The sequence below is a fragment of the Hetaerina americana genome, unplaced genomic scaffold (genome assembly GCF_022747635.1).
Source record: "Hetaerina americana unplaced genomic scaffold, ioHetAmer1.1.p SCAF_43, whole genome shotgun sequence".
NCBI classification, from domain to species: Eukaryota; Metazoa; Arthropoda; class Insecta; order Odonata; family Calopterygidae; genus Hetaerina; species Hetaerina americana.
The window spans coordinates 1778755-1803106 of record NW_027287019.1 but is presented as its reverse complement, the minus strand read 5'-3'; the positions used below and the strand labels follow the sequence as shown (position 1 = coordinate 1803106).

At 36.3% G+C, this 24352-nt stretch overlaps 1 protein-coding gene across 1 annotated transcript; it reads left to right on the top strand.

Moving 5' to 3' along the window:
• Positions 1-172: 172 nt before the first annotated feature.
• LOC139692878 (BRO1 domain-containing protein BROX-like) lies at positions 173-19972 on the top strand. Its single transcript, XM_071591190.1, has 9 exons — positions 173-472; positions 3976-4191; positions 4274-4369; positions 4445-4623; positions 5769-5938; positions 7863-7944; positions 8178-8328; positions 10840-11008; positions 15620-19972. The coding sequence occupies exons 1-9, from the start codon at positions 375-377 to the stop codon at positions 15719-15721; spliced, it is 1263 nt and encodes a 420-aa protein (XP_071447291.1). The 5' UTR covers positions 173-374; the 3' UTR covers positions 15722-19972.
• Positions 19973-24352: the final 4380 nt, after the last annotated feature.

Here is a 24352-nt window from a genome sequence, read left to right as displayed (position 1 = left end):
GACCAAATATCACCTTTTAAAAGCACTTCGATTGCTCCATTTAATAAAGAAACAATCAAATGAGCCATGGACAGGAAATTCAGAGGCCATGAAGCCGTATGGCACATGATTTGAATATTTGTGTGTGTGGTAAAATCGCATCACTTTGGGGCATTCGGGTGTTATAGTTTTTTGTAATAAACATTACATATTTTAGTGGAAAATCCACTGTCAGGCGCATTTGTGCTTACGTCTATTAATTTGCTGAGTTTATATCAAATAATTGAACCACCGTCCTCAGAAATGCGAACGGCGAGTGACATCGTAAATACTGAAACTGTGTGAATTGACTGGTATCAGATTATTTGTTTTCTGCTATCAAGAAGGATCATAATATGTCTCATTGGTTCCATCGAAATCCCTTCAAAGCAACTACAGCAAATAACTTTACCGTCACTGGAGGTTATGGCCCTGATGTCACGGCATTATGCGTGTAAGTGGTTTAATAATGAATGTTTGACATTTGGATGGCACCTTTTTATGCATTTTATTGCCAAAAGGTGTTATATATTTCCCTGATAAATTGTTTTTTCGGATATTGTTTATTTATGATGATGAATTTCTAAGTTATTTAACTGGTTTTTTGTAACTAACCGTTTTACAAATAAATGCACCGAGACCGCACAGTATATGACAGAAGTGCTATCTAATCTTTAATTACAAGTTCGTATGAGTTTCTTACCCCGGATATTCCCCGTTGATTGAGAAGAGAGTGAATTATTGTGTCAATTTTTTGATGGTAGTAAATCGGTTATTCATCCTTATATTGCTCGGAAGTTATAGGTTTTTATACCTGCCAGGAGGTACAAGAGCCAGTGATTACTTCAATCGGTTTGATGGTCATTCTCGTGAGGTGTTGAAAATTCATTAATAATCGTCGATCCAATGCTTATTCACCTAATATGAACCGAAGTCTGTCGGTAAATTAGTGTCTCTTTGACAGCATATCCGTACATGAGACAAGATGTGTGCATTGATGCATGTAGATCATTCACAATCAGTTCCGAATAAAATTTAGAGTGCATGATCACCACATGATTCTTGAAATATAGTATTTTCTTATTTAGTAATTCCTAACTAACTTGTGACTTTTGCCTAGGATGAAAGGTTTTTATCGTTTGAAAACTATTTAGTTTAAATTGTAGTCATTCCATTGAAAGACTGAACGACAAACTCTATTGGTGTACCATCCGCATCTGACACTTGTTGATGGCATAAGTTTCAAATCTCAATATGACAAACTTCATTGGTGCACCATCTGCTGTCTAAAATCCGCATTGCATACTTGTACACCTGGTATTTCTCTGTAAATAGCCATTTACATATGCGATATCCTCCTCGTCCATTGAAAATCTTCCAAGAGAAACTTCAAGGCTAGGAAGTTGGCCACTGCAGGAAAAAGTTGCTGTTGATTGTTGTTGCCAGAAATGGCAAATACAAGGAGTGGCCAACTAATTCAGATTGAGTTTAGGCATGGCGACCACCTAAGTGTGAGCAGGTGTATTGTCTTGATGGAAAAGAACCTTCTTCATATGTGGTCATTTTTTGCACTTTCTGTCTACAGCATGTCAAGTAATAATGTGCAATACTCTCCTGTTATTGTTGTAGCTTTTTGAAGATAATCTGTGAGCACGATTTGATGACTCCCAAAAACAGTCACCATCACCTTCCTGGTTAATAGAACCATCATTGCCTCTAATGGGAGAAATTCACCCTTAACAATCCACTGTTTTGATTGTTCTGATTCCCTTCACTCAAACCGATCAGGCCGACTTCATCAGGGCCTAGGAAATGTTCATTTGAATAGGTTTTTGGCCCAAAGTGAAGATATGGAGTACCCATTGAGTGGATAGCTTATGCATGTCCATTTCTCCCGTCTATATGTAACAAATGCATTATTTCAATATGCCCATAGCCTCTACTATCTCTCTGATCATTTGATAGTTGCCCAGTATCATTTGGTGAACTTAGATACCTGGTCACTTGTCATAACCCTTGCATTCACATTTCTCCAGGTCATATACTTCTTCTCCAAGGAACTCGTCCATTGTTGCTTATGAATTTCACAGCACCAAGTACATATATACTTGTAATCCACCTATGACACCACTAGCTGGCAGAATGCCCTCAATGCACCATCCAAGTAGTCCGATCGTTAGTGCCTAAATAAATCCTGCCAAAACGAATGTAGTTGTCTGCCATAAAGTACTTCATGCATATGATTATAAAATTTATAATCTGGTAATTCCAACAGTCACAACTCAGAAAGACCTACGTGTCATCTTCAACACTAAGCCTCTCTCATATGAGCATGTCAATAGTATTTCTTATAAAGCTATTTCATCAGTGGGCCAAATTTATTGGTACTGTGATGTATCTAGCTTGCTAGATCTCCGCACTCTTTTCTTTGGGTGTGTTTCTCCTGTCCTTGAATACTGCTCCCGAATTTGACCCACTGCTCCACCTATTTCTCTCAAACTACTTGAGCACCGATTGATTTCTTTCTTTTTTAATCATTCACCGCCATCATGAACACTTCAGTAACTTTGCTCATGATTATATCAGACCTTCAGCATGTCCTCCTTTCCTGATCACTGTGCTATGAATGATAAGGTTTTTCATAAAAAACGGCAATGAAAATTATACATCATCAAAACTTCTTTCCTTTTTCCCCTCTTTGAATACCTTTGTTTTTGACGTGGTTGAATTACCTCTTTCATCATGTCATCCCTCATCTTTAAATCATGAAATTCTCATTAAACTGTACACTTCCAGCAACCTGTAATGCAATTATGAAATGCCTCCCTGATTTCAATCCATTCCAAACTCCTTCTGCTGTCCATTCCTTCCGTGCTTTTTCTCCCTTCTAAGTTTCTTCAGACTGCCTCCTTCTTACCCTTCATTTTGTCCTCATTTATGTAAATCAAAGTTAATTTTTTTTGTACTGTTGTTTATTATCCTTAAAGTATATGTATAATAATATCATTTGTCTTTCTTTGTCATTTGTCCAATGTTATTGTTGTTATGCAGTTTTTGGACTAAATTAATATCGAGTTCCCTGTATGTCACTTCTTAAAGCTTCATGAAATTAATAGTAAATATTTTATGTACTCCATACATAAATGCATATATTCAGTGATGTTAATGTCTTCTGGAAAATATATGCATACCATTTTGTGTCTAGGTAATGTCGCAAATTTACTTTTCATTTTTGCAAATTATATCATCACCATTTGGTCTATAGATGTTGAATAGCCTTTTTCTATATGCTTATCTTATAAGCTCATGATAATAAAAATTTGGGAAAGTAGAAAATATTTGGATGATCTATGCAGTTTGATTTTTTTATATTTCATTTAATTTTTTCCTATGATGTCCTTAAAAGGGTTTTTTATGCTTGTAAGTACCATTCTATATCATATTGTGTAAACATTTTTGTCCCTGATGTTTTCTAAATGTTGAAATAAAAGACAGCCCTGTTCAATCACAGATATGCATTTCATTTTCTTATGCAGACAATTTCTTAACTTTGCCGAGTAACCAAAATATTGTATGAATTATAATATCCTTGTATTTATCAATAAACAAATCATTACTAATGTTTTGCTCTACTTAATACATAGTCATATTTTTAAGAGGCCTTGCAGGTTTCTCTTGTTATTAATTATGTAAAAAATATTTCATTTAACTTAAATTGTATGACCTGCTATTCTAGCATTGCTTCATAAGAGTCATATGTGGTCAATGATTAGAAGTAAATGTATTTTGCAGAGTTAGTATAATAATGAAAAGATAGTAATAATTTTCCTCTAGATACTTATAAAAATTGTTACAATCTTTTCCTTATTGTGTTCGAATTCCACCACATCACACCTGAAACTACTCAAGTATATTCTAAACCCTAGTTACTCAAGGCTGTAATCGTTTCTTTTTCAGGGCTTTAAAGGACTCACGCCAAAAATTGTTGAATATAATAGTGGACCCTCACCAACCTAGCTCTGATGTTGAAGAATTGCTAAAAAATTATTTATCACTGCTGAGAGGTTTCCTGTTCACCATTGATGAGAAAGGGGAGAAAACCCATGAACCTAGTAAACTTCGGCATTGTTTCATTTTCAAATGGACTCATACACTTCTTGGAAATGTCCCACAGTAAGTATTAGTCAATCGCTAGCAAATAAAACAATATTTGGTCGGGTTTCTTCGGTGCTGTATCTACATAGTTTATTTTCAGGTCAGTCCACGATGCTTTTTACGAAGCAGCCAGCATGAGTATCAATGTGGCTATTTGGCACATGAAGCATGCATCAATGGTGGCTGCTGGTGACAAGTAAGTCTCACACTTATGTAGTGTTAAGAACTTTTTGATTTTTCAATTGTTACTCATATAAGTACTTTTGCATAGTGTTTCCCTAGATCAGTGTAAAGAAGTCCACTTGGAATTAAAGCTGGCCGCCTCAATTTTTAAGTTTGTTGAAGATTTCTATCTTCCACGTTTAATTGAAAAGCCAATGGCAGGAAGTGACCTTGATCCTAGAATACTTAAAGCATATGTTCATCAGAGTATAGCTGAAGCTCAAGAAGGTAAATGAAACATTTGTAAACATGAAACGAATGTACCTACAGCTGTGAAATGATGGAAAAACAAAATAGTTGAGACCGTAAACTTGATTGGCCCCGAGTTTGTTTTAGGGGTTTTGGTAAAAACAAGTCGACAAGTTGGAGAAAAATTGAAAATCGCATACTTAATCACATCAGTATGTTTAGGAAACAGTGACTTTCGTGTACTTCAATCACGCTGAAACTATGCAAAAATAAATAAACGGTAACAAACTCACAACCACTCAATTATTTGGGTGTGTAATGATATAACAATTACTCTCGTAAATCACATTTACACACACTCATGGGTTATAAGGAAGTCTCCTATGACGAAGAATGTCAATCACGAAGAATACAAAATTATGAAAATAACAAAAGATGGACTCACATTCTCACTCAATCACTCGGGTGTGTTAAGGAGCACCGACCTTTGTGAATCACACTTACTCATACATTCAGAGTTAGCAAGGATTTCTCCTATGCTAGAGACCCTTCAATCACACTGGGAAATACAGAATTATGAAAAAGAATGGACACGCGTTTACACTCAGTCACTCAATATTTGGATTTATTTGACCATCGTGAATCACACTCTCATGCTCAGGGTTCACAATGATTTCTTGTATGCCATTGACCGAAAGTGTGATCACAAAAGTCACCGTTTCCGAACACACCCGAGTGAATGAGTGACTGACTGTGAACTTGTATCCTTTTTTTCATTACTGTTTGAGATTGATCTGTCCATGGCATAGGAAAAATCCTTGCAAACCCCAAGTGTGTGAGTGAATGCGATTCACAAGAATCATTTTTATTCCTTAACACAGCCGATTGATCGGATGGTTGTGAGTCTGTTTCCTTTTATTTATTTTTTCATTGTTTGTGTGTGATTGAGTTACACGAGGCTCACTGTTTCCTTAATTCACCATTGTTATTTCTCTAACTTGTCACCTTCTTTTTACCTACCTCCTAAAACAAACTCAGTGCCAATCAAGTTAACTGGCTATATTGTTTTTCCAAATTAAATATTTCTTTTTTCTGTGATTGAATTACCTTTTCAGTATATGTACATATATCTATGAACTCACCCTTTCCAGGACTGCTAAAGTGTCAAATTTCTAATTTTTCAGTGACTGTTGCACGAGCTATGGAATTGAAGCATAATCCAACAATTATTGCTGGCATTGCCAATGAGACTTCCAAAAGGTTTTTGTTAGCTTTCAATTCCCTTCAGGATATAAAAGAAGCAGTTCAATGGAAGACTTACTTGAAGCTTAAATCATTGATTTATCTTTCCTTTGTGAGTATTTTAGTGATATTTTTCTTTGTTTTATTAGTGCTAAGTCATGAGTAAATATTTAATATAGTCCAATAAAATATCTTCCTGTATAAAGTCTAGCCTATTTAGTCCAATTTTTTTTACTAAGAACTTTGTATACCCTGTTCTATAATACATTACTCCTTTTTTAGCCCTATTTTGCAGTCCTATTGAATTGCTTTCATTCAATCATTCTTTTAAACTACAAAGGAAATTAACAATATTGCAATAATTAATATTTTATTTATTATTTGGTAGAGAAATATGAGCTTATCTATTAATCTATTGACTGAATATTGTTGTTTTTGGTATTAGTATTTCTTGATTTGAGATATTTAAAGAAATAGTCCTATTATTATAAGTTTGTTGGACCTATTGCTAGTCCTATGGATAATAGTATCCCAGTTCCAGTATTCTATTAATTGCGGACTAATTTACTTGGAGTTTTCAGGTCCAATTACTGTCTCAGTAAAGGCAGTTAGTTGGTGTGTCATACTCATAGGTAATTGATTTTTCTATGCTTGGGTTATGGTATGATATCATCTTAGGCATGGGAATACCTTGCTATCTTAATTGCACCTGTTTTTCAGTACACTTTTTTAAGAGCAGCATGACAGCTGACATGACAGTTCAGTCAAGGCTTTCATCTTAGGTGTAGGGGAGTATTTAAGAATACTTAGGGCCTTGTTGGAAAGTCAAAAACTTTTGATCTCAGTTTGCCATCCCAAATCCAGTTGTTGAGAAATAAACATGTCTACCGTTAATAAATGTTTGGTTTCAACATATCATATGTATTGTTTGATGCATTTGCACTTGCTAATATGGATGATTAAAATACAGGGTGGGGCAGAATGGACTCCCTGATTTGATGGGTGAATTGCAAAAAACCAACCGATATAATTAAAAAATGTTTTTATTTTTAAAAACTATATCCAATGCCATTTTTTTCATCAGGTTTTGAAAATTATTTCATCCAGGTGACGACCTTGGTTAGCGATATATATGTTCAGTTATTCAAAAAAGTTTTCAAAAACTCTTCTCAACATATCTGACATTATTCCAGCAATGACATCTGTAATTGCCTCCTTAAGAGCTTCCAAGGTCCTTGATTGAACTTTGTGAACCTCGGCTTTGAGATATCCCCAAAGAAAAAAATTGCATGGGCTCAAATCCAGGGAGCTAGGGTGACATGGAATATCCCCTCGTAAGGAGATCAGGCGGCCGGGAAATTGTTTTTGCAGTATTTGGTGTAAATGATGGGCGGTATGAGCCATGGCACTATCCTGTTGAAACCAAAAGGCTTTTGTGTTATATTCCTCGCCATGCTCTACCATTTTGGGGAGTAAGAAGTTCTCCAGCATCTCACAATAGCACACAGAGTTCACAGTAATAGTCGAACCTCGAGATTGAAAAAAGTAAGGCCCGATAATGCCCTTGGAGGACATAGCGCCCCAAAATGTCACTTAAGGGCTATGAAGAGGTCTTGGGTGAAGTTTTTAAGAGTTGTCAGTAGCATAGTAACAAAAATTGTGTTTATTTAATGAGCCGGAAAGGTGAAAATGAGCTTCATTGCTACACCAAAGCTTGCGTCACCACCACACTATAATTGTTCTTAAAGAATGTTTCTACGACAAAGCCTCGATGTTCATCTGACCTCTGCATGGTGACTACTAAAAATGGTCTTGTTTCCCCCAGCTAATGTCACCGCTACCACTTCGCTAATTTACCTGCTCACTCTTCAGTGATTTTTTAAAACCAAGGTGGCCATTATGCCCCACCCTGTATTAAGATACTTCTTAGTTAATTGATAAGACCCAAGAGATTGCATTTCTCCTCAGACTAAGTCTAACCTATGGGTAGAACTATAATAGATATTATGGACCAATTTTTATTTTCTGGCTCTTAGGCTTACTGCTTTTTCGGAGAGACACTACTGTCCCAGGATAAGTGTGGTGAAGCCATACGTGCTTTGCATGAAAGTAGGACATGTAAGTATTTTCTTGTGAGGAAGTACAATTTGTTTAATATTCTTTTGCTTAGCATTTAATGATTATTATAATTAATATGAAGTCACCATATGTTGATGACGACGTACCAATTCCTTAAATACACAGAGCTTTAATGGACACTAGTGGTGTTTACGTATTTCGTGCATGATATGTGCCTATTTTATTGTTTTTCTAGTTTTAAATATAATTATAATAAATTTTTATTCCCTCAGACCACAAGCAGGCTTTAGAATGGTGTAAACAATATGGAAAGATAAAAAGCCCTGATTCCAAAATTAAGCCTGAATCACATCTTTTCTTCAGAAAATTGGCATCTGTTGTTGAATTGTCAATGAATAAATGTGAACGAGAAAATGGCTTAATGTGAGTACATGTTAGATTATGAAAAATGTCTTATTTCGGTTTGTTTTTGTAATTGCGTTTGTTATGTTATTTGGTCAATAATCTAGTAGTAATTTTTTAACATTCCAATGTAGCCTTATTTCGGTTAATGGACATAATTTGAAATACTGTTATTTTCATTTATGATTTTTATTTTCTGTAATTTATTGGGATGATGTAACAGCAATGTGCAGTATTGTCAATTTAGAATGTGCTAATTTTTCCCGAACCACTCCCTCCCAAAAGGGAAGTAACTCCCTCATCATTGCCTTCCCACCATCACCACAAATGCTGCACCATTACCACCAAGTGCAATTGCCTATGGTTCTTTGCTTTCATCTGTTCAGTAGGGGATTGTAAAACCTTTGCTGATTTGGCATCAGGTCTATTATTACCTGTTGTTTTTCTGGTGTTGACGATTTAAGCTTAATGAATTTACATTTATGTTTATAAAATTACCAAAACTGAAACACTAATGTTGCTATTTAAATTAAACATTGAGTCTCATACTTTCCCAGGAATTTAATAAATTAAGTGTCACTGATGAAATTGTAGGCTACATTGCTTGCATCACTTTATAAGGGATATCATGCAACATCTTGGGTGTATGAAGCAAGGTATGCATCACACTACTCTATGATACATCGATTAGACTTCAAAAGATGAAAGGAAATGAAAATCAATGAGACCAATATTTTCAGAATTGTTCATTAAGTGTCCATTTAACAGATTTCTTCATTTGAACATTACTCTGAAATCCTATGGCAGTTCAGTGTGGGAGGAGTCAAAGAGCTTGACTTATTCTCCCAAGTTGCACTTGATGGATGTCTTAGTCTGCACTGCCCACAGGAGAGTCTGCCAATCAATACCTTCCATCCTCAACCAACCATTCATTCCTCAATCTTGTCAAGTTGTTTACTTTCCATATAAAGTTAAATTTTTAACAGAATTTTCATTTAGTTTTTCTTCTGTACGTTCATGTTGGAAATTCATTTCTGTAATCTATATCTACTTCATTTGGGTGATATAACCCTCAATTCATATTACCTTATCCAACAGTAAGGTTATACATGAACAATCCCTCTATCCCTCACAGGAGATTCTGCCAATCAATACCTTCCATCCTCAACCAACCATTCATTCCTCAATCTTGTCAAGTTGTTTACTTTCCATATAAAGTTAAATTTTTAACAGAATTTTCATTTAGTTTTTCTTCTGTACATTCATGTTGGAAATTCATTTCTGTAATCTATATCTACTTCATTTGGGTGATATAACCCTCAATTCATATTACCTTATCCAACAGTAAGGTTATACATGAACAATCCCTCTTTTAGCTTTCATCATTTTAGGCTCTCTTTCATTGCAAATATCTCAAGAGCAAGGCTTCAATTAATGCTTTTCCAAAAGTTTAAGTGATGCCATTATGGTAAAAGCACAATTCAGGAATGCAACAAAAGAAAACCTCAATTATTTATCTTGACTTTTATGATGGGCACTATAATGACAATGAGTCCTGGCAACTTCTGCAGTCATCATCTCAAAAATCCTTGCAAAGCAAAATCGACAGCAGTAGCACAGAAGAAGACCAAACAAGTTGAAGTAGGTTTGGTTATAAAAGAATGATTAGAAAAAGTTTGTTATTGATGGCTTTAGTTTCCTACCAACATACTTCACTTCTATACGGAATCGACGTTCACGTCAAACCACTTTTCATAAATTGCACTGGCTTCTTTAATCCCTCAGCAGAAAAGCTAGCCACTTGGGAATATAACCAGTTGACAATCACAGTCTTGGTTTCCTCATTGTCTTCAAATAGTTGTCCACCAAGCCACTTATTCAAAAACAAGAAGAAGAAATAGTCACTAGATGCAAGGTAAGGACCAGAGAGAGTGGTGCAAAAACACTCATCCACCCAACATTCTTTGCTCTTTGTGTCAGCCGATGAGCATATTCAGTACCCACCTTGCATACGACTTGGGATATCCAAGCTTTTCCGTAACAATTGTGTAAATATTGGTGCATCCAGCTAGAGGAAATTTATCAGCCAGAGCACCAATCGTCAATCAAAGTTCTTGGTCTGTTTGTTGAATGATTCCATTTCTCTAGATACCGGGCCCGCCACTCCACTCATTGTTATACACATTTTGCAGCCATTTGTGGAGTCTCAACACCTCTACCTAACCTTTCCTTCACTCATTACTGTAGGGCTATAAACTGGGCACAACTCACGTTGAATTAGGATCAGGATCCTTTTGCACCCATCTTATTCTATGTCTTAACAACATTTAATATGGTGGTATCATTTATCAAAATTAATAATATATCATTATTATTATCTTGTGCCAATATACCATCATTTTTTTAAAACATCTTGAAGCGAATGAGGTAGCAAGAAAATGACGTTTCAGTGCATATTGAGAGATGAAGATGAGAGTGTAGCAATACTTGTGTTGGTGTAGTATTTCTTTACCATATGTATTTTGCTTTCAGATATCACCAGAAAGTGCCAGATGCCACACCTAAATTAGAGGCAGAGGCAAATTTTGGTCTTGTGACTCCTGATGAAATGAAGTTACCAGATCCAAGTCCTTTATGGAGTCCTGCATTATTTGCTGCATTTCCCTACAAACCCATTGAGACGAGAGAAATGACTGCTACGGTATGCATTTGTTTTACAGATTTGGTTAAGTAAATGTAGGGTGATCACAAATATTGGTATCTTCCATCTCAAGTATGATTACATTGGTCAGCTTAGACTCACAAGTTTTTCCTCCACTATAGGAGGCATTTTAAGGTTGAAGTGGCATTTCTTAATTGATGGTCTATATGTATGTCAAATGGCATGCTCAGATTGGCCAATAGCCCTGATTGATTTGTTTATTGAAATATCCATTTACATATTGTTGCTGATGAGTTTCCATCCTCTCAGTTATAATTACTGACTTTCTTCATCATTTCAATTGCCTTGCAATTGATTCTGAGGGAGTACAGGGTGCACTATTTAATCCGGACAAATTTCAATTTGAATTTCCTGCCATATTGAAGTTCCACTGGAGGTCGCGATTGGTGTTCTTGAAAGCTATAGGCATCTAGTAAACAGTCACAACCTCAAAATGGCCGAAATGTTACATACAAGTGCAGAGTACAATCGAAGAGCTGCTATTATCAAAAGTTTCAATGCAACAATTTCAGAGTGTAAAAATCATTCGCCTAGACTGGGATTCGAACCCAAATCCCTCAATATTCGGTCGAGTGCTTTAGCCAGGTATGCTAACGAGGCATCCTCTTAAATTCTGAAATTTTGAGTTACTGAAGTTACTGTTGCGGTATCAGCCGCAGTTTCTTTGGAATTATCAAAAGTGTTCACGCTGGGCATTATATTTTGAAATAGTTTGATTCTTCTGGTACACCTGATCAACTGTTAATGATATTGTGGCTAAGTATAATGCTTCGGAGAAGTCTGGGGAAGATTTCGCAAAACCGGCAAGGAAACCTCATTTGAGGAAACGCGTGCTTGTCCAGATTTAAGCACCGCACCCAGGATACTCTCCTGGATGATCATCCTAACTTTTTTCTGGGTCAATCTCATGACCTATGATGTTTTCCATGAATCCTCCTTGGAGATCCTACACATACTGGCCAAAAATCCAATGCCCCGTTTATCTTCAGGTGCTTCATAGAACAGAGGACCAGTTTTTTTATGTTTCGCTAGATGGAATTAATAAATATTAGAGGGAGACTGGGAGCTTATTTGTGGCTTTAATATCATAACCTCTCAATTGTCAAGGCTTTAGTCTTATCCCTCTTCATATCCTTAAGGGATACATGAAATATGGTGAGTTGTCCGAGGCGGGGAAAAGTTTAAAAATTAATATATTTTTGGAAAAGTAGTTGATCACCGAAATTTCCTGATATCACCATGTTCTCATTAAGCCTTTTAACATTCAGATATTGAATTTTGGTGTTATGGAATATTTAAGGTTTGTCATGACCATGATTCTACCAACAATGAACACCCTCAAATAATCCATCTGTTGCCAAATGACTCCCACATGCCAAAAGTGTGATTCGATTCCTTTCAGAATTCTAATAATAGCTACATACTGTACAGTTCGCTCCCACATAAGACATGAAAGAGAATGTAAATTACATAAAAAGCATCATATTCATGGGTAATATCCATGCCACTATCAGATTTAATTATTATTTAATGGTAAATTTGTTGTTGAAAATATGTCCTCAGTAATTAATTCAACATCCATCTTTGTTATGATAAAAATTATGAAATTTTACCCCATTTAGAGAATGAGTGTCATTTTCAAAAAATAAGATTGTACAGTGTGTACAAATACATTCAAATAGGGTATCTTATGTATCTTATAATTCTATAAAATCTGAAATTCTACCCCAAGACAAGGTAATTGTAACGGTACTGCCGAGCAGTACTGTGACAATTCCCTTCTCTCTCCAAACAAAACAATCCCAACATTCTACTTTGTATTCAAGCCCCACTTCATTCTCCATATACTGCCGTCATTCTGTCCAACATCCCTATTCCTGCCCCTTAGTCATTTACCTAATATTCTCTCCTCTATCAACTTAACTCTCTTCTTAACTAACATCATTCCTAACTCTAGTAGCTTAAGTCTTCAACATTCCATTGCCAATCACTATGCTTTGCATCCATTTTTTCTGTCTTGTTATAATTTTTCTCAGCAATCCCCTCTACTCCCCCATCATGGGAGGAAAGGGAATTGTCCACTCTACCTTCTCAATTCTTCTCCACCGCTACATTTCAGAAGCTTCCAATCTACACCTATCATCCTGCTTCAACGACCATGTTTCCACACCCTGCAAAATTATGCTCCATGTGAAAACAAGCCTTGTAGTTAGTAACTTAAGCCCCACCAGCCTTAAGTAGTTAATATAGAGTTTTATATATTATCTGCCTATCCTCCTATGTTATTCCTCAAAGGAACACTTCATTTGACCTAGATGGAATGTACATTTCTTGCCATTCCCAGGAATGCTGTAGACATGTGTTTTGAACATTTTTGAGCCACTAGCTCTGGTAGTTTTTATAAAGTTCATGGTACTCTAGTGATACCTTGAATTTTATGCCTCCGAATGGAGTTTTAATTTCACCTTCTTACCTATCCAACAACTCCCTCAACTATGGACCCCCACAGTGCAGTTTGGGCTGTCTCATTGCCAGTTTCCCCGAACACAATCAATTATATCTCTGTGTTCTTGGAATTACTGCTAAAATGTTCTTGCTCTCTTAGTCTAATAGAATTATAGGTTATCATAATTAAACATGGGAAAATGACAGTCCATTGGGTAGTGGTCAGCTGCTACCCAATGAGTCTGAATAGAAATCTTGGTGATTCCAGTGAAAATGCCCTCCTCAGACCCAACCTCTGTGATATTATGAATTGTCAAAGTTCCATCACAGGCAGTGCAGGATAATAAAGTGGTATGAATTGTGGACCTTTTTGCAGGTTGCTAGATTTCACATAGCATGATTATTCTCAGTAGTAATACTAATAATAATTTATGAGTCTTGGCCATAAAAGAAGTCCTCCAATCATTTTTTCACCTACTGAAACACCTTTATTGGCAATGAATTGTACATTGATGGGAAGGCTGGACTAACAGCTATTTTTCAATTAAATCACTGATGCGATCAATGCAGATTTGCAGGTGCTGTGGCATTTTTCTTATACCCTTATCATAGAATTCTCCCACCACATCGAATAGGTAGCACTCGACCTTGTCTTTCAACTCATCGTCAGTCTGGAAATCACCAGGTGCTAAGACTGGGCTGTAAAGAGGGGTGGGTAATGATTTCCCATCCAAAGTGGGCCAGGAGAATGTCTATTGCATGGGTGACAGGGGGATGAGCATTACATTGGCACACCTTGCCATAATGCAAATGTTTTGTCAAAATCTTTCTAATGGTAGTCTTACTGATATCAGGCATCCATTGGTACAGCTCACAAACCATCACACGCCGATCTTCAAGCATTTCTTTCTCCACGTTCGCAAAAGTTTCATCTGAAACTAAAGGCTGACCGAAATGTTGTTAGTTATGGATCTGTCTGTACGTCCGTCCTTGAACTCTCTGACCTACTTTTCTTACATTTTTGACATTCATATATTGTGGCCCATAGACTTAATATAACTGACGTTGAATCTCAATGGGGGTAGTGCTCTTGGTACTCAGAAAACATGTCACTGCTCGTAACTCACATCTGGTTGGAGGAGCGAGTAGGAGTTCTATCGCGAACAGCTACCCAATCAAGACCAAGCATTACAGTGGGCTTGGATTGGTGCGGATTTGAATCAGGGGAACCCAGCTACACATCAGTGTTGACAGATCTTGTGTAAAAGCATTCCTTGGGGCTCCAGTTTCAGACACATCTCGTATTTTCATTCCATGGAGTTAAAACTTTTGATATTATCATATACACGCACACAGGCATTACAAAACATACATATTACAACTTATCTTCCAAGCTTTCAAATACACTATCATATGCCATGTCCTACAGGATTAAACGCTTGAGTTTTATTTTAAAAAGTGATAAAGATGAAGTAGACCCCTAAGATTGGTTTGCGATCATGGATTTTTGCTTGAATTCCATGCGCAAAATTGTATCGCATAATTTAAAAAACATTATTGGGTTTTTTATGCATCATATTAATATGTACCAGTAACAATAATGTGCATGGTATGAACACTATCTTGCCTATGGTCTCTGTTTAGGGCTAATTACAAAGTGAGTGAGTAAGTGGGTTTTACATGTAGAATCAGCCTGGCTATAATGATGGTGATCAGTATTAATGAATATCTCACTGTCAGTCCAAAAGTAAATGTAGTTTAAACTTTCAGCCTTCTTATTTCAATTCTATTACCTCGTAGGTAATGTACTATGCTCTTCTGAAATGATCCAGAAAATTCTTGGGCCTTTCTTAGTTGATATTAAAAATCTAAGGAATTAATTATATAATGTACTCATTTTTCATGTTCATGTACATACATTAATTCATTTTAAAAGATTGTTTACTGTTTAATATGATACCAATTCCTTCCACGAAGTGAAGCCTGAAACAGTTGAGTATATATGGCATTTAACATGGCTCTACCATTTATCCATATTAATATAGTATATTAATTTAACTTGGATGCCAATGTTTCTTCATAAATATCTGTTATCTTTTGAGCATGTTACCAAAATATGATTTTGACTAAAATTAAACTTTGCAGGCTGCTGCCAGTAAGTTGGAAGAATTGCCACCAGTGAAGGAAGTCCCAATTAAGCACACTGACAAAGATCAAAAGAACAAAAGTGGCTGTATCATTCAGTAGCTTTTCATGTGAAAATAATCTTTTGTGGCATTGTTTTTGAGTGCTTAATATAATATCGTACTTCTTTTTCTTAAATTTCACGCATATTTATCATATCTGCTATGATACTGATGTTTTTTTTCTACACATCAGCTTTTTATGTATATACTCTTTGTTTATGAAAATATTTTAACATACATATTGTGTTTGACATGTGACGATATCGTGGAAGGATATCATTGATGTAAAAGTGCAAATTGGAGTACCTATTGCATTTATGTTTTACCATGAATTTTCAACATATATCATTGTTTTCTCCAAAAGACTGTTGGATATATATGTTTGTACAGTGTTATCAACTTATAAATGTTTGTAGGGTACCTGATTTGAAAACTATTTGCTTTTTACGTTTAATTGCAATTAATGTAAATTACATTGTATCTAATAGCCTTGGGAATTCAGTCATTCTCATAATGTATTTTTTTAATTTGATTATTAATCATCATGAAACTATGGAAATGTTTGCCAACACTCCAGAGAAAATCCTGTTGGGATTCATGTATATTTTTTCACCCTTAATGGAGCTTTTATTTTTTAATCCAACTGATCATATTACTTTGTTAGTACTTAAAGAAGTCTGGTGACTACTGAGTTGATTTGTTCTATGAAGGTGGGCAACAACTTATTTTTTAATAACCTAGTGCAATGTGCCTATCATGTATGGTATGTTCAGATTTTCTGGACACCATAAATGGAGAACGGGAGAACCCTATGGTATGTGGGTCCTTCAATAAGTCCTTAGAAAATTCAAGAGATGGTTCTTGTAGCATCAGAAAAAGTTTGCTATTAGTAAGCTCTCTGGTTTATCTCACTAGACTACTGTTTAAGTTTTGGCTATATGGTTTCATTTTCATAGTCAATTGAAGCTACAAACTCATTTATTTAGAACAATGGAAAAAAGTGTTCCATATGGGGATTTTAATCTACTTTTTGAAATCCATATTAAAAGAGTATGTAATTTGCCACAGTATTTATTTCACACTAGAATGTGCATTTCACCAACTTGTGGCATCATCAGGTTTCACCGACATCGACATCAAACGCATTGCACTCTAAAATAAATTCTGTTGAAAATTACAAACTTTTTTAATATGGACATCAATTAATTACAACGAAGTGAAGCCTGAAAGTGTAAACTATACTTTTTTAAAAGGCTGAGCACCATAAGAGATGAAAGCTAAGTTGAATGAAGTTCATGGCACATCTGCTCGTGTTCACAATAAGGTAAATGAGCTCTCTCAATAGTTTCAGCCTCAACTTTGTGGAAGTTCATTTTAATAAATGAAAAAGAAAAACTTTGTTCCAATCCACCACTTTATTTCAGGTACAACTACGACGTCCTGGGTACCTGAGGATGACGCCGTAGCGTCGAAACTAGTTGTACCTGAAATAAAGTGGTGGATTGGAACAGTTTTTCTTTTTCATTTATTAAGGTAAATGAGCTTAAATGTGGCCTGATATTAAAAAATGATGAAGATCAGTTGGGATGTTCAGTGGAAATAATGTTTTTAATTATTAATTAAATTAAAATATGTGCATAGACTTCCTCCAACATGATTGGCAAATCCATGATATGAATTTCATTGATCAGCGAATCAAAATTTGCAAAATAGTTGAGACCACAGGCACATCACAAAGTAGTGTTTTAAATTTTGCACGAAAGAAAGGGTATGAAAAAAATCTCGGCAAGATGGCTGCTGCATTTGCTCTCCTCAGTGGAGAGTAAACAGAATCGTGAGATTGGATCAGAGACTGGTTAGGTATTTTTCCATCACAATCCTAATAAATTTATTGGTCAGTACGTAATTTTGGATGAAAAATGGCTATGCTATTACACTCCAGATATAGAAGAACAGTGGAAACTAAAGGAACAGTGTTTCTAAAGACTCCGAAGAAGGCAAAATTTGCTGACTAGGTAATAGCCTCTGTTTTTTGGGATTCATCCAGAATCATCTACATAAATTACTTGTAAGAAGGATACACAAGAAATGGAGAGTATTATTTGTCATAATTTCACCGATTTAGCAGAGAAATCAAGAAAAAATTCCTTTCAACGAAGAAAAAAATGTATGGGTGACAGTAATGGGTGCACACATGCACAGATTTGATGGCAAAAATTATTGAATTATAGTTCAAATTATGTCAACATTGACCATTTTCTCCAGATTTAGCCCCTAGTGACTTTTTTATTTCCAAACTTGAAAAAAATGGCTCTACAGAAAACAATTCACCTAGAGCGAGGAGGTCATGTCAAATCCCACTTTATGGACAGCTTAAAAAAGTTTGAGAAATGCTGAGAAACATTTATCGAGCTATTTGGAGATAATGTTAAATAATAAAAAAATCCACCCATATTAATTTTTTCCTTAGGACTAATTGAACGACCCACGTACCTTACCACTGAGGGGTTAGGGAGTTTCTCTGGGTGACTGAGTAATCTTAGACATATTTCCCGACTCCTTTTTAAAAAAGGCTGGGAAAAACAAACTTGGCCTTTGGTGCAATACATACTGCACTCATACAACCCATTACCAAGTCAACTGAACAGAACAATGGAAATAAAATTCTTTAAACCTTAAAAATTGAAAATACGAGCCACACTACTATTAAGGTATACTTAGCATTTATTTGCTGAACAGTAAATGACCAGCAAGAATAGATAATACAATTCCTCCTGATCCACAAAACAAACATACATTGCTGGGGATAAATGGAATTTCTTTCCACTGCTTTAACTGCTTTTCAACCTCCCTTGGTATTTTCCCACCAATCTAGAGAGGGGGAGGATAGGGAGTGATGGTATCTTGGTCTCCTCTCTCTCTCCTTCTGGTTTCCTTGGATTTTCTTCTTGTTCCCACCTTTTAATCATACAATTAGTATCAAATGTCTCTTCCCAGGACCTTGATGCTCCCTCAGATCTTCAACGCATGGTGCCTCATTTTTATTCCTTTGACAAGCTTTCCTACCGGGTGACCACGTCCTTAGAAATGTCCTTGTTTCATAATGTGCCTGGAAGTATCCTAAAATTCTTGTAAGCAATTATGGTGACATGCTTTTGTTCAGTCATCAGCTAATTGGTTGCGGTGTGCGCTTCCCTCCCATGCCCCCTCTGGTGCATTCAAATAGCTGATTGGCCATGTTCAAAGTCCCTTGTATTCCTTGAGTTCACTTACCCATTATCTTTTACCATACAAATTTTTGTCCTAAGGTAAAAAAAACTTTTCCTTGCATATAAGGAATATTGCTGCTCTTGTTATGTGGACATCGCTTCTCCCAGTAGAATATTTATATCTATTTTACAAAAGGCAGTGTTTTATTATAGTTGGTTGGGCTTATCTTATAAAATAAGCTGTGGAAAAAACAGCCCACAGCATTTCAATGCAACAATTTCAGAGTGTAAAAATCATTCGCCTTGCCTGGGATTGAAATGCACATTAGCGGATGACTCCGTTAAAAGTTACTGTTGCGGCATCTACCGCAGTTTCTTTGGAATTGGCCCACAGCATTTTAAATTATTGGTTGTGAAAGCCTGGAATGTGTTCACAAAATAGTTGTGGCCATACTGTCTGCCATCCACCTTGGCAACCAGACATCTTTATCTGTCAGATGTCATTTCAGCCCACCTTGTGGTAAGGTCTTGTCTTTCCCCTCCTATCTCTCTTTCAGCTCCTGAGAAATAGGATGGGTTGTGGAAATGGTCAGTGGGGTGAGGGGTGTTATCAACTTCTATACACATAACCAGGCACTTTTCCAGCCTTCACATATTGCACCATGAGTGGCAGGAGTACGAGAGGCACGGGGAACACAAGCCTCCCCCAACTCATGCTCTTATCTTCTGTATTTCCATTGAAAGGGGAGGAAAGGTTGATGGGAGGAATGAAGCCAACACATCATTTGACTCATGCACACCCACTTCTTCATAGACATCAGTAAAAAGGTGCTAGGGAGAGGAGATATTTACTCCAGCATACTCAAACATCCGTATATTTCTTCAATCCTTTCTAGCTCTATGTGGAATCCGTTAACCTAAAATAATTTAAACAGTCTCAAATTGAGATGGTTATGCTAGAACTGACTATGAACGGTAAAACCAAGTGTATGCATAAATTTATTTGGAAAAATGCAAAGTTACTTTCATTGCTCTACCAAAAATGCAAAATGAAGACTGAGTTAATATGATGTAAAATTAGACCTAGTTTTTATTGTTCACCGGAAGGAATTATGAACATACATACTTTTCACATGTTATAGTTTAACAGTTGAATGTGTTTCCTTCAGGTGTCAATGTGGAAAGCTTTCATAACATTATGCCTGAACCTGCAGAAGACATTATTTATCGAGGCAAGTGTGGTTTTGAAGAGAAACTTAGCTCTGCAGGAGCAATCCATGGGGCAGGTATCAAAGTCTTGGGCAGCGCACCGCATTATAGTGTATATGTATGGTGCCCTGTTCAGTGCTGAAGGCAGTACCCAAGAATGTATGAGGAACCAGTGTGATACAGGCACCAAACAATGTCACCGATAAAGTTACAAAAATGCTATTCATTAGTGCTTTTGGTACCAAAATTAATTTGTTTAATTTCAGATTCCCTCTTTGCAGCATTAAGGAATGTTTACATGACATTAGGCCTCTGTTGTGCAATCATGGCATTCAAATTGTGGTGGCAAATTACACGATTGAATATCTTTTCAAAATAACACAAAAACAATTTCCCATGCATGTCAACAGAAAAATACACAAAATAAGAAATATCAATTAAAAAATTGGTTTAACAGTTTGATAGCTTTCCTTTTATTTCAGCGGTAGGTTTCCTTTTCCTTAACTCAAAGATAACTGTGTTACCAGATCATAGATATTTTTTCTACTACTTTGATGACATATTGTCATCATTTGTTTTTTGCTTTAATAGTGTGCATGACAAAAAGGTACTACAAATTTTTTAAAAAATTTGTAACACATACTGTTATCTTCTGCATATTGTGAGAATTTCTGACCTGCATTATCTTCTTTTTCATTTCTTTGTGACTGCTACCAGCCTTCATGCTGTCTGAAAAGGTAGATAATGGAAGCAACAGGGATAAATACTAAGAAAGATCACTATGGAAGAACTTAAGTGTAAGGAATCTAGTTCCCTGAGATGTCTGAAAATGAGGCTGTTTTGACTTTGCCCACACCAAATGGCGTGAAGGGTATGTCTTTTATGCTCCCAAATGAAAACATTTTCCATTACCATACCTTGAGGTTCTGGAGATTTGAGGTTATATTCATAATGGGCGAGGAAAAAGTAAACTGTTAAAAAGAGTACACCTAAATGTACGACAAAAGCAATGAAAAAACATTACTAACATTATTAGAGACAATGACTTTATGAGAGAGATAATTATAATCATTTATTTATGACTGGCTAACATGCTCCTATTTCTTGGTCTAAACTAACTAGACACGATTTGATACCATAAACTACAATACTTCCCCTACCCCCCAGCTGTTCTTCAATTCTGCATACTTCCTCCTTTAATATTATCTAACATGCCTATGTTTTCCTTCCCCTACCTTCCTTGCTTATGTCCTCCTCTCTATCACAGTCTTCAGCATTCCATTGTCAAGTGAAATACTTTCCATTTACCTTTCCTGCCTCTTTTGAATTTCTCCCAAAAGACTTCCCTCACCCCCCGCAGTGACTAGTACTTCTTTGCTTGTTTTTATTTCAGTACATTTTACCTTTTTCCCACCCACAACCTAATAGCCATCCATCTCAATGCATATCATATTTCTTCCAGTTTCCCAGCCATTTAAAATCAAAATTACTGTTCTGTAGTCCTTACATACAGCTGCCCATATCATTTTCGGGATATGAAGTGACATCAAACACATGAAACCTTCCGGCCAAAGTCCCAACTCATAAATGCTATGGCTTGACTCAAAAAACTCCTTCCCCATTTTCCGAAGCCCTAATGTAATTCTGTAGTAAGGCTATTCCTCCCCTAAGCCATATTTGAGTCCAAAGTCCTTACTATATTGCAATCAATTATGCCTCATCCTAGTTAAACCCATCTCTGTCATATTCTGTACATTCAAAATAACTGTCCTAATATCCTTACTATATAAATCTGCTATGAATTCCTTCCATCTCTCTTAAATCTTTCCTGGCTCAATATTTTTCCTCCTTTATCTTTGGCATTTTCCCTCCTTACTGTCTGATAATTCTTTTACCATCCTGTGCAGTATCTCAATTTCACTGGCATTCTGTTCAATTTCCTCATTCTCATGCTGTCTTCTATCAAGTAATTTGGTTCTAGCCTCAGGTTATCATTTATCTCTTGGTAATGCCTTCTACTTAATTCTCTCTTTAAAGTCTTCCATTTCCTTCTCTCATCTATCTTCCAAATCATCTTCCTGGTATTCCATGGTTTCCTTGTCCTTCTACAATTAATTGTTCCTATAGGTTCATTTTCTGCTTTCGATATCCTTTTATTGACAAGCTCCCATTTTTTTTGGAGGTAGCTGTTTCCCTGTCATCACATAATTTTATCAAACAACTTCTGGCCTTCCTTTTTTTGTTCCGCTTAAAGCTTCTACAATCCATTTCCTCATGTCAATCCCTTTGAATCTGGCATTACACTTAATGAGCACTAAATTATTATCTGCATCTGCTCCTGGAAAACTGTATGAACCAATGCTATTTTTCCATATGGGTACCATTTGGTGTGTAAGCCTGAATAATGACAATTCAAATTCTTTTTCTACTGCTGATATTCTACCACTCGCTTGCTCTATAATTATTGAGCTTCGTCCCACCATTTTGTTCCATCCCACTGCCACCCCTCACTTGGTCTCTTCTCCCCCACTGTATATATATTACTCAATAATTATTGCTCCAATAATCCCTGGTCTCCTGTATCACCAAACACAACCCAAATGTATTTTTATGTATCCTCTCTTTATCTCCAAATTAATATTTTCTAATTTTCCTATCCTCAATGTCATCCTAATATTCCAAGTCCCCATTCTAACTGATTTGCTCCTCTTTTGCACTGACTAACTTTTTCTGCCTCCTATCCTTCGACCTATCTGCCATGGGTGTCTGTACCACATACAATTATCATTGCTCCCTCCAACACAGGTCTATGGGTGATATGAATGTGTAAGCCCTTCCACCACATCAAGGATGTAGCCCATGGAGAAGGGCATGGATACATAGCGACTTTTTACCTTTCAATATTGAGATTTGTCAGTAATTATTTTATTCAACGACTTTATTATGGCGAGATTTAGACTTTATACTTCCTTCTTCCACCTAACACCTGCATATTACATTGAAGACAATTACAAACACCCAAGCCTCTCTAGGAGGAGGAATGCCCTTCTAAGTGGAGTCTGAACCTCTCAGTTGGCAGGGGAGGATATTACCCCACTGCCATCAAGGTTGGCTAAGGGTTAACATAAAACTTAAGTAATTAGGGATAATATATAACCCTTAACTCTTCTGTTTAACAATGGCATGACCTAAGCCGTTCCAAATGCGCAATAAGAAAATTTCCCTCCTTGTGAACAAAAAATCCTTCACATGGCAGTAGGGGTTGCATGTTTCTTACGACTCGTACGGCTTTGTTAGTGGGATCATGATAATTGTTCATGGTATGGTCGGCCATGCACAGTCTGTACTGTCCAGATTTAGGAAGGTAGAGTATACGGTGAATAAGCATAGAAAAATATTATCCAAGATTATAAATTAAGATTAAATCAGGACAATATTCCCTTCACTGCTTCCCAGAGCGGAAATAAAGTTCCATACCGAACTGGATGTCTGGGCAGTAGGGAGAAGGTCGAGCTTCCGGTATTTGGTATAGTAAGGCCCGAAAAAAAACTAAAAGGGTTGTGAGGAAGACGTAGGCAGAGCCATATTCTTAGCCTGAAAATTGGTCAATTTACAGAAAACGAAGCTACCCGAGAAATCGATAGGAACTAGTTGGATCGGAAGTAGAACAAAAAAACGAAACGGCCCCATTGCAATAGGCTAAATATGTGGTATCACGGGAAATACTCAGATATTAGGTGTACCAGATTTTATGCAGAACTAATGCTCATAAATTTGGAACAACCTTAAAGGTTTCTAGACGGCTTATTATGAAAAACAACAAATTTCTAATACCGTGTAGGACGAAACCATTAAAACGGGAAAGGCTAAAAGTAAAACTCAATCACACAAAAGCCTTCCTCTTAGGCAGTGGTGCCCATTAGATGATAACATTTAACCATTTGAAGGCTTGGCGAGTTTCACAGAGCCTGGGATCTTTTCCAGATAATAGCGGTTTCGACTTCACACAATTCCAATATTCAGTCGTAGCTGACTAAGCATCGGTCTTAATGAAATATCTTTGCGAGTTTTTACTTTCGGAAAAAATTATGGGAATCGTAAGGTTTTTTCATACAACAAATCGCGATCTCAAGGCTGCAGAAATGCATATACGACCGTGACTTTGAAGTTTACGGTCAGGCTCCACAAGGTCAACCAATGTTGCTCACTGCAGTTTTGATTAGTAATGGAAATGCATTTTACACGTGTAAAACCTTTATGAATGTGTACAGACA

What these genes read in the sequence shown, in the direction of transcription:
- LOC139692878 (XM_071591190.1), top strand. Translation starts at nt 375, where the DNA reads ATGTCTCATTGGTTCCATCGAAATCCCTTCAAAGCAACTACAGCAAAT. An exon ending in ATGGTGGCTGCTGGTGACAA is followed by an intron (nt 4,370 to 4,444) that starts GTAAGTCTCACA and finishes ACTTTTGCATAG; the next exon opens with TGTTTCCCTAGATCAGTGTA. An exon ending in CATTGATTTATCTTTCCTTT is followed by an intron (nt 5,939 to 7,862) that starts GTGAGTATTTTA and finishes TCTGGCTCTTAG; the next exon opens with GCTTACTGCTTTTTCGGAGA.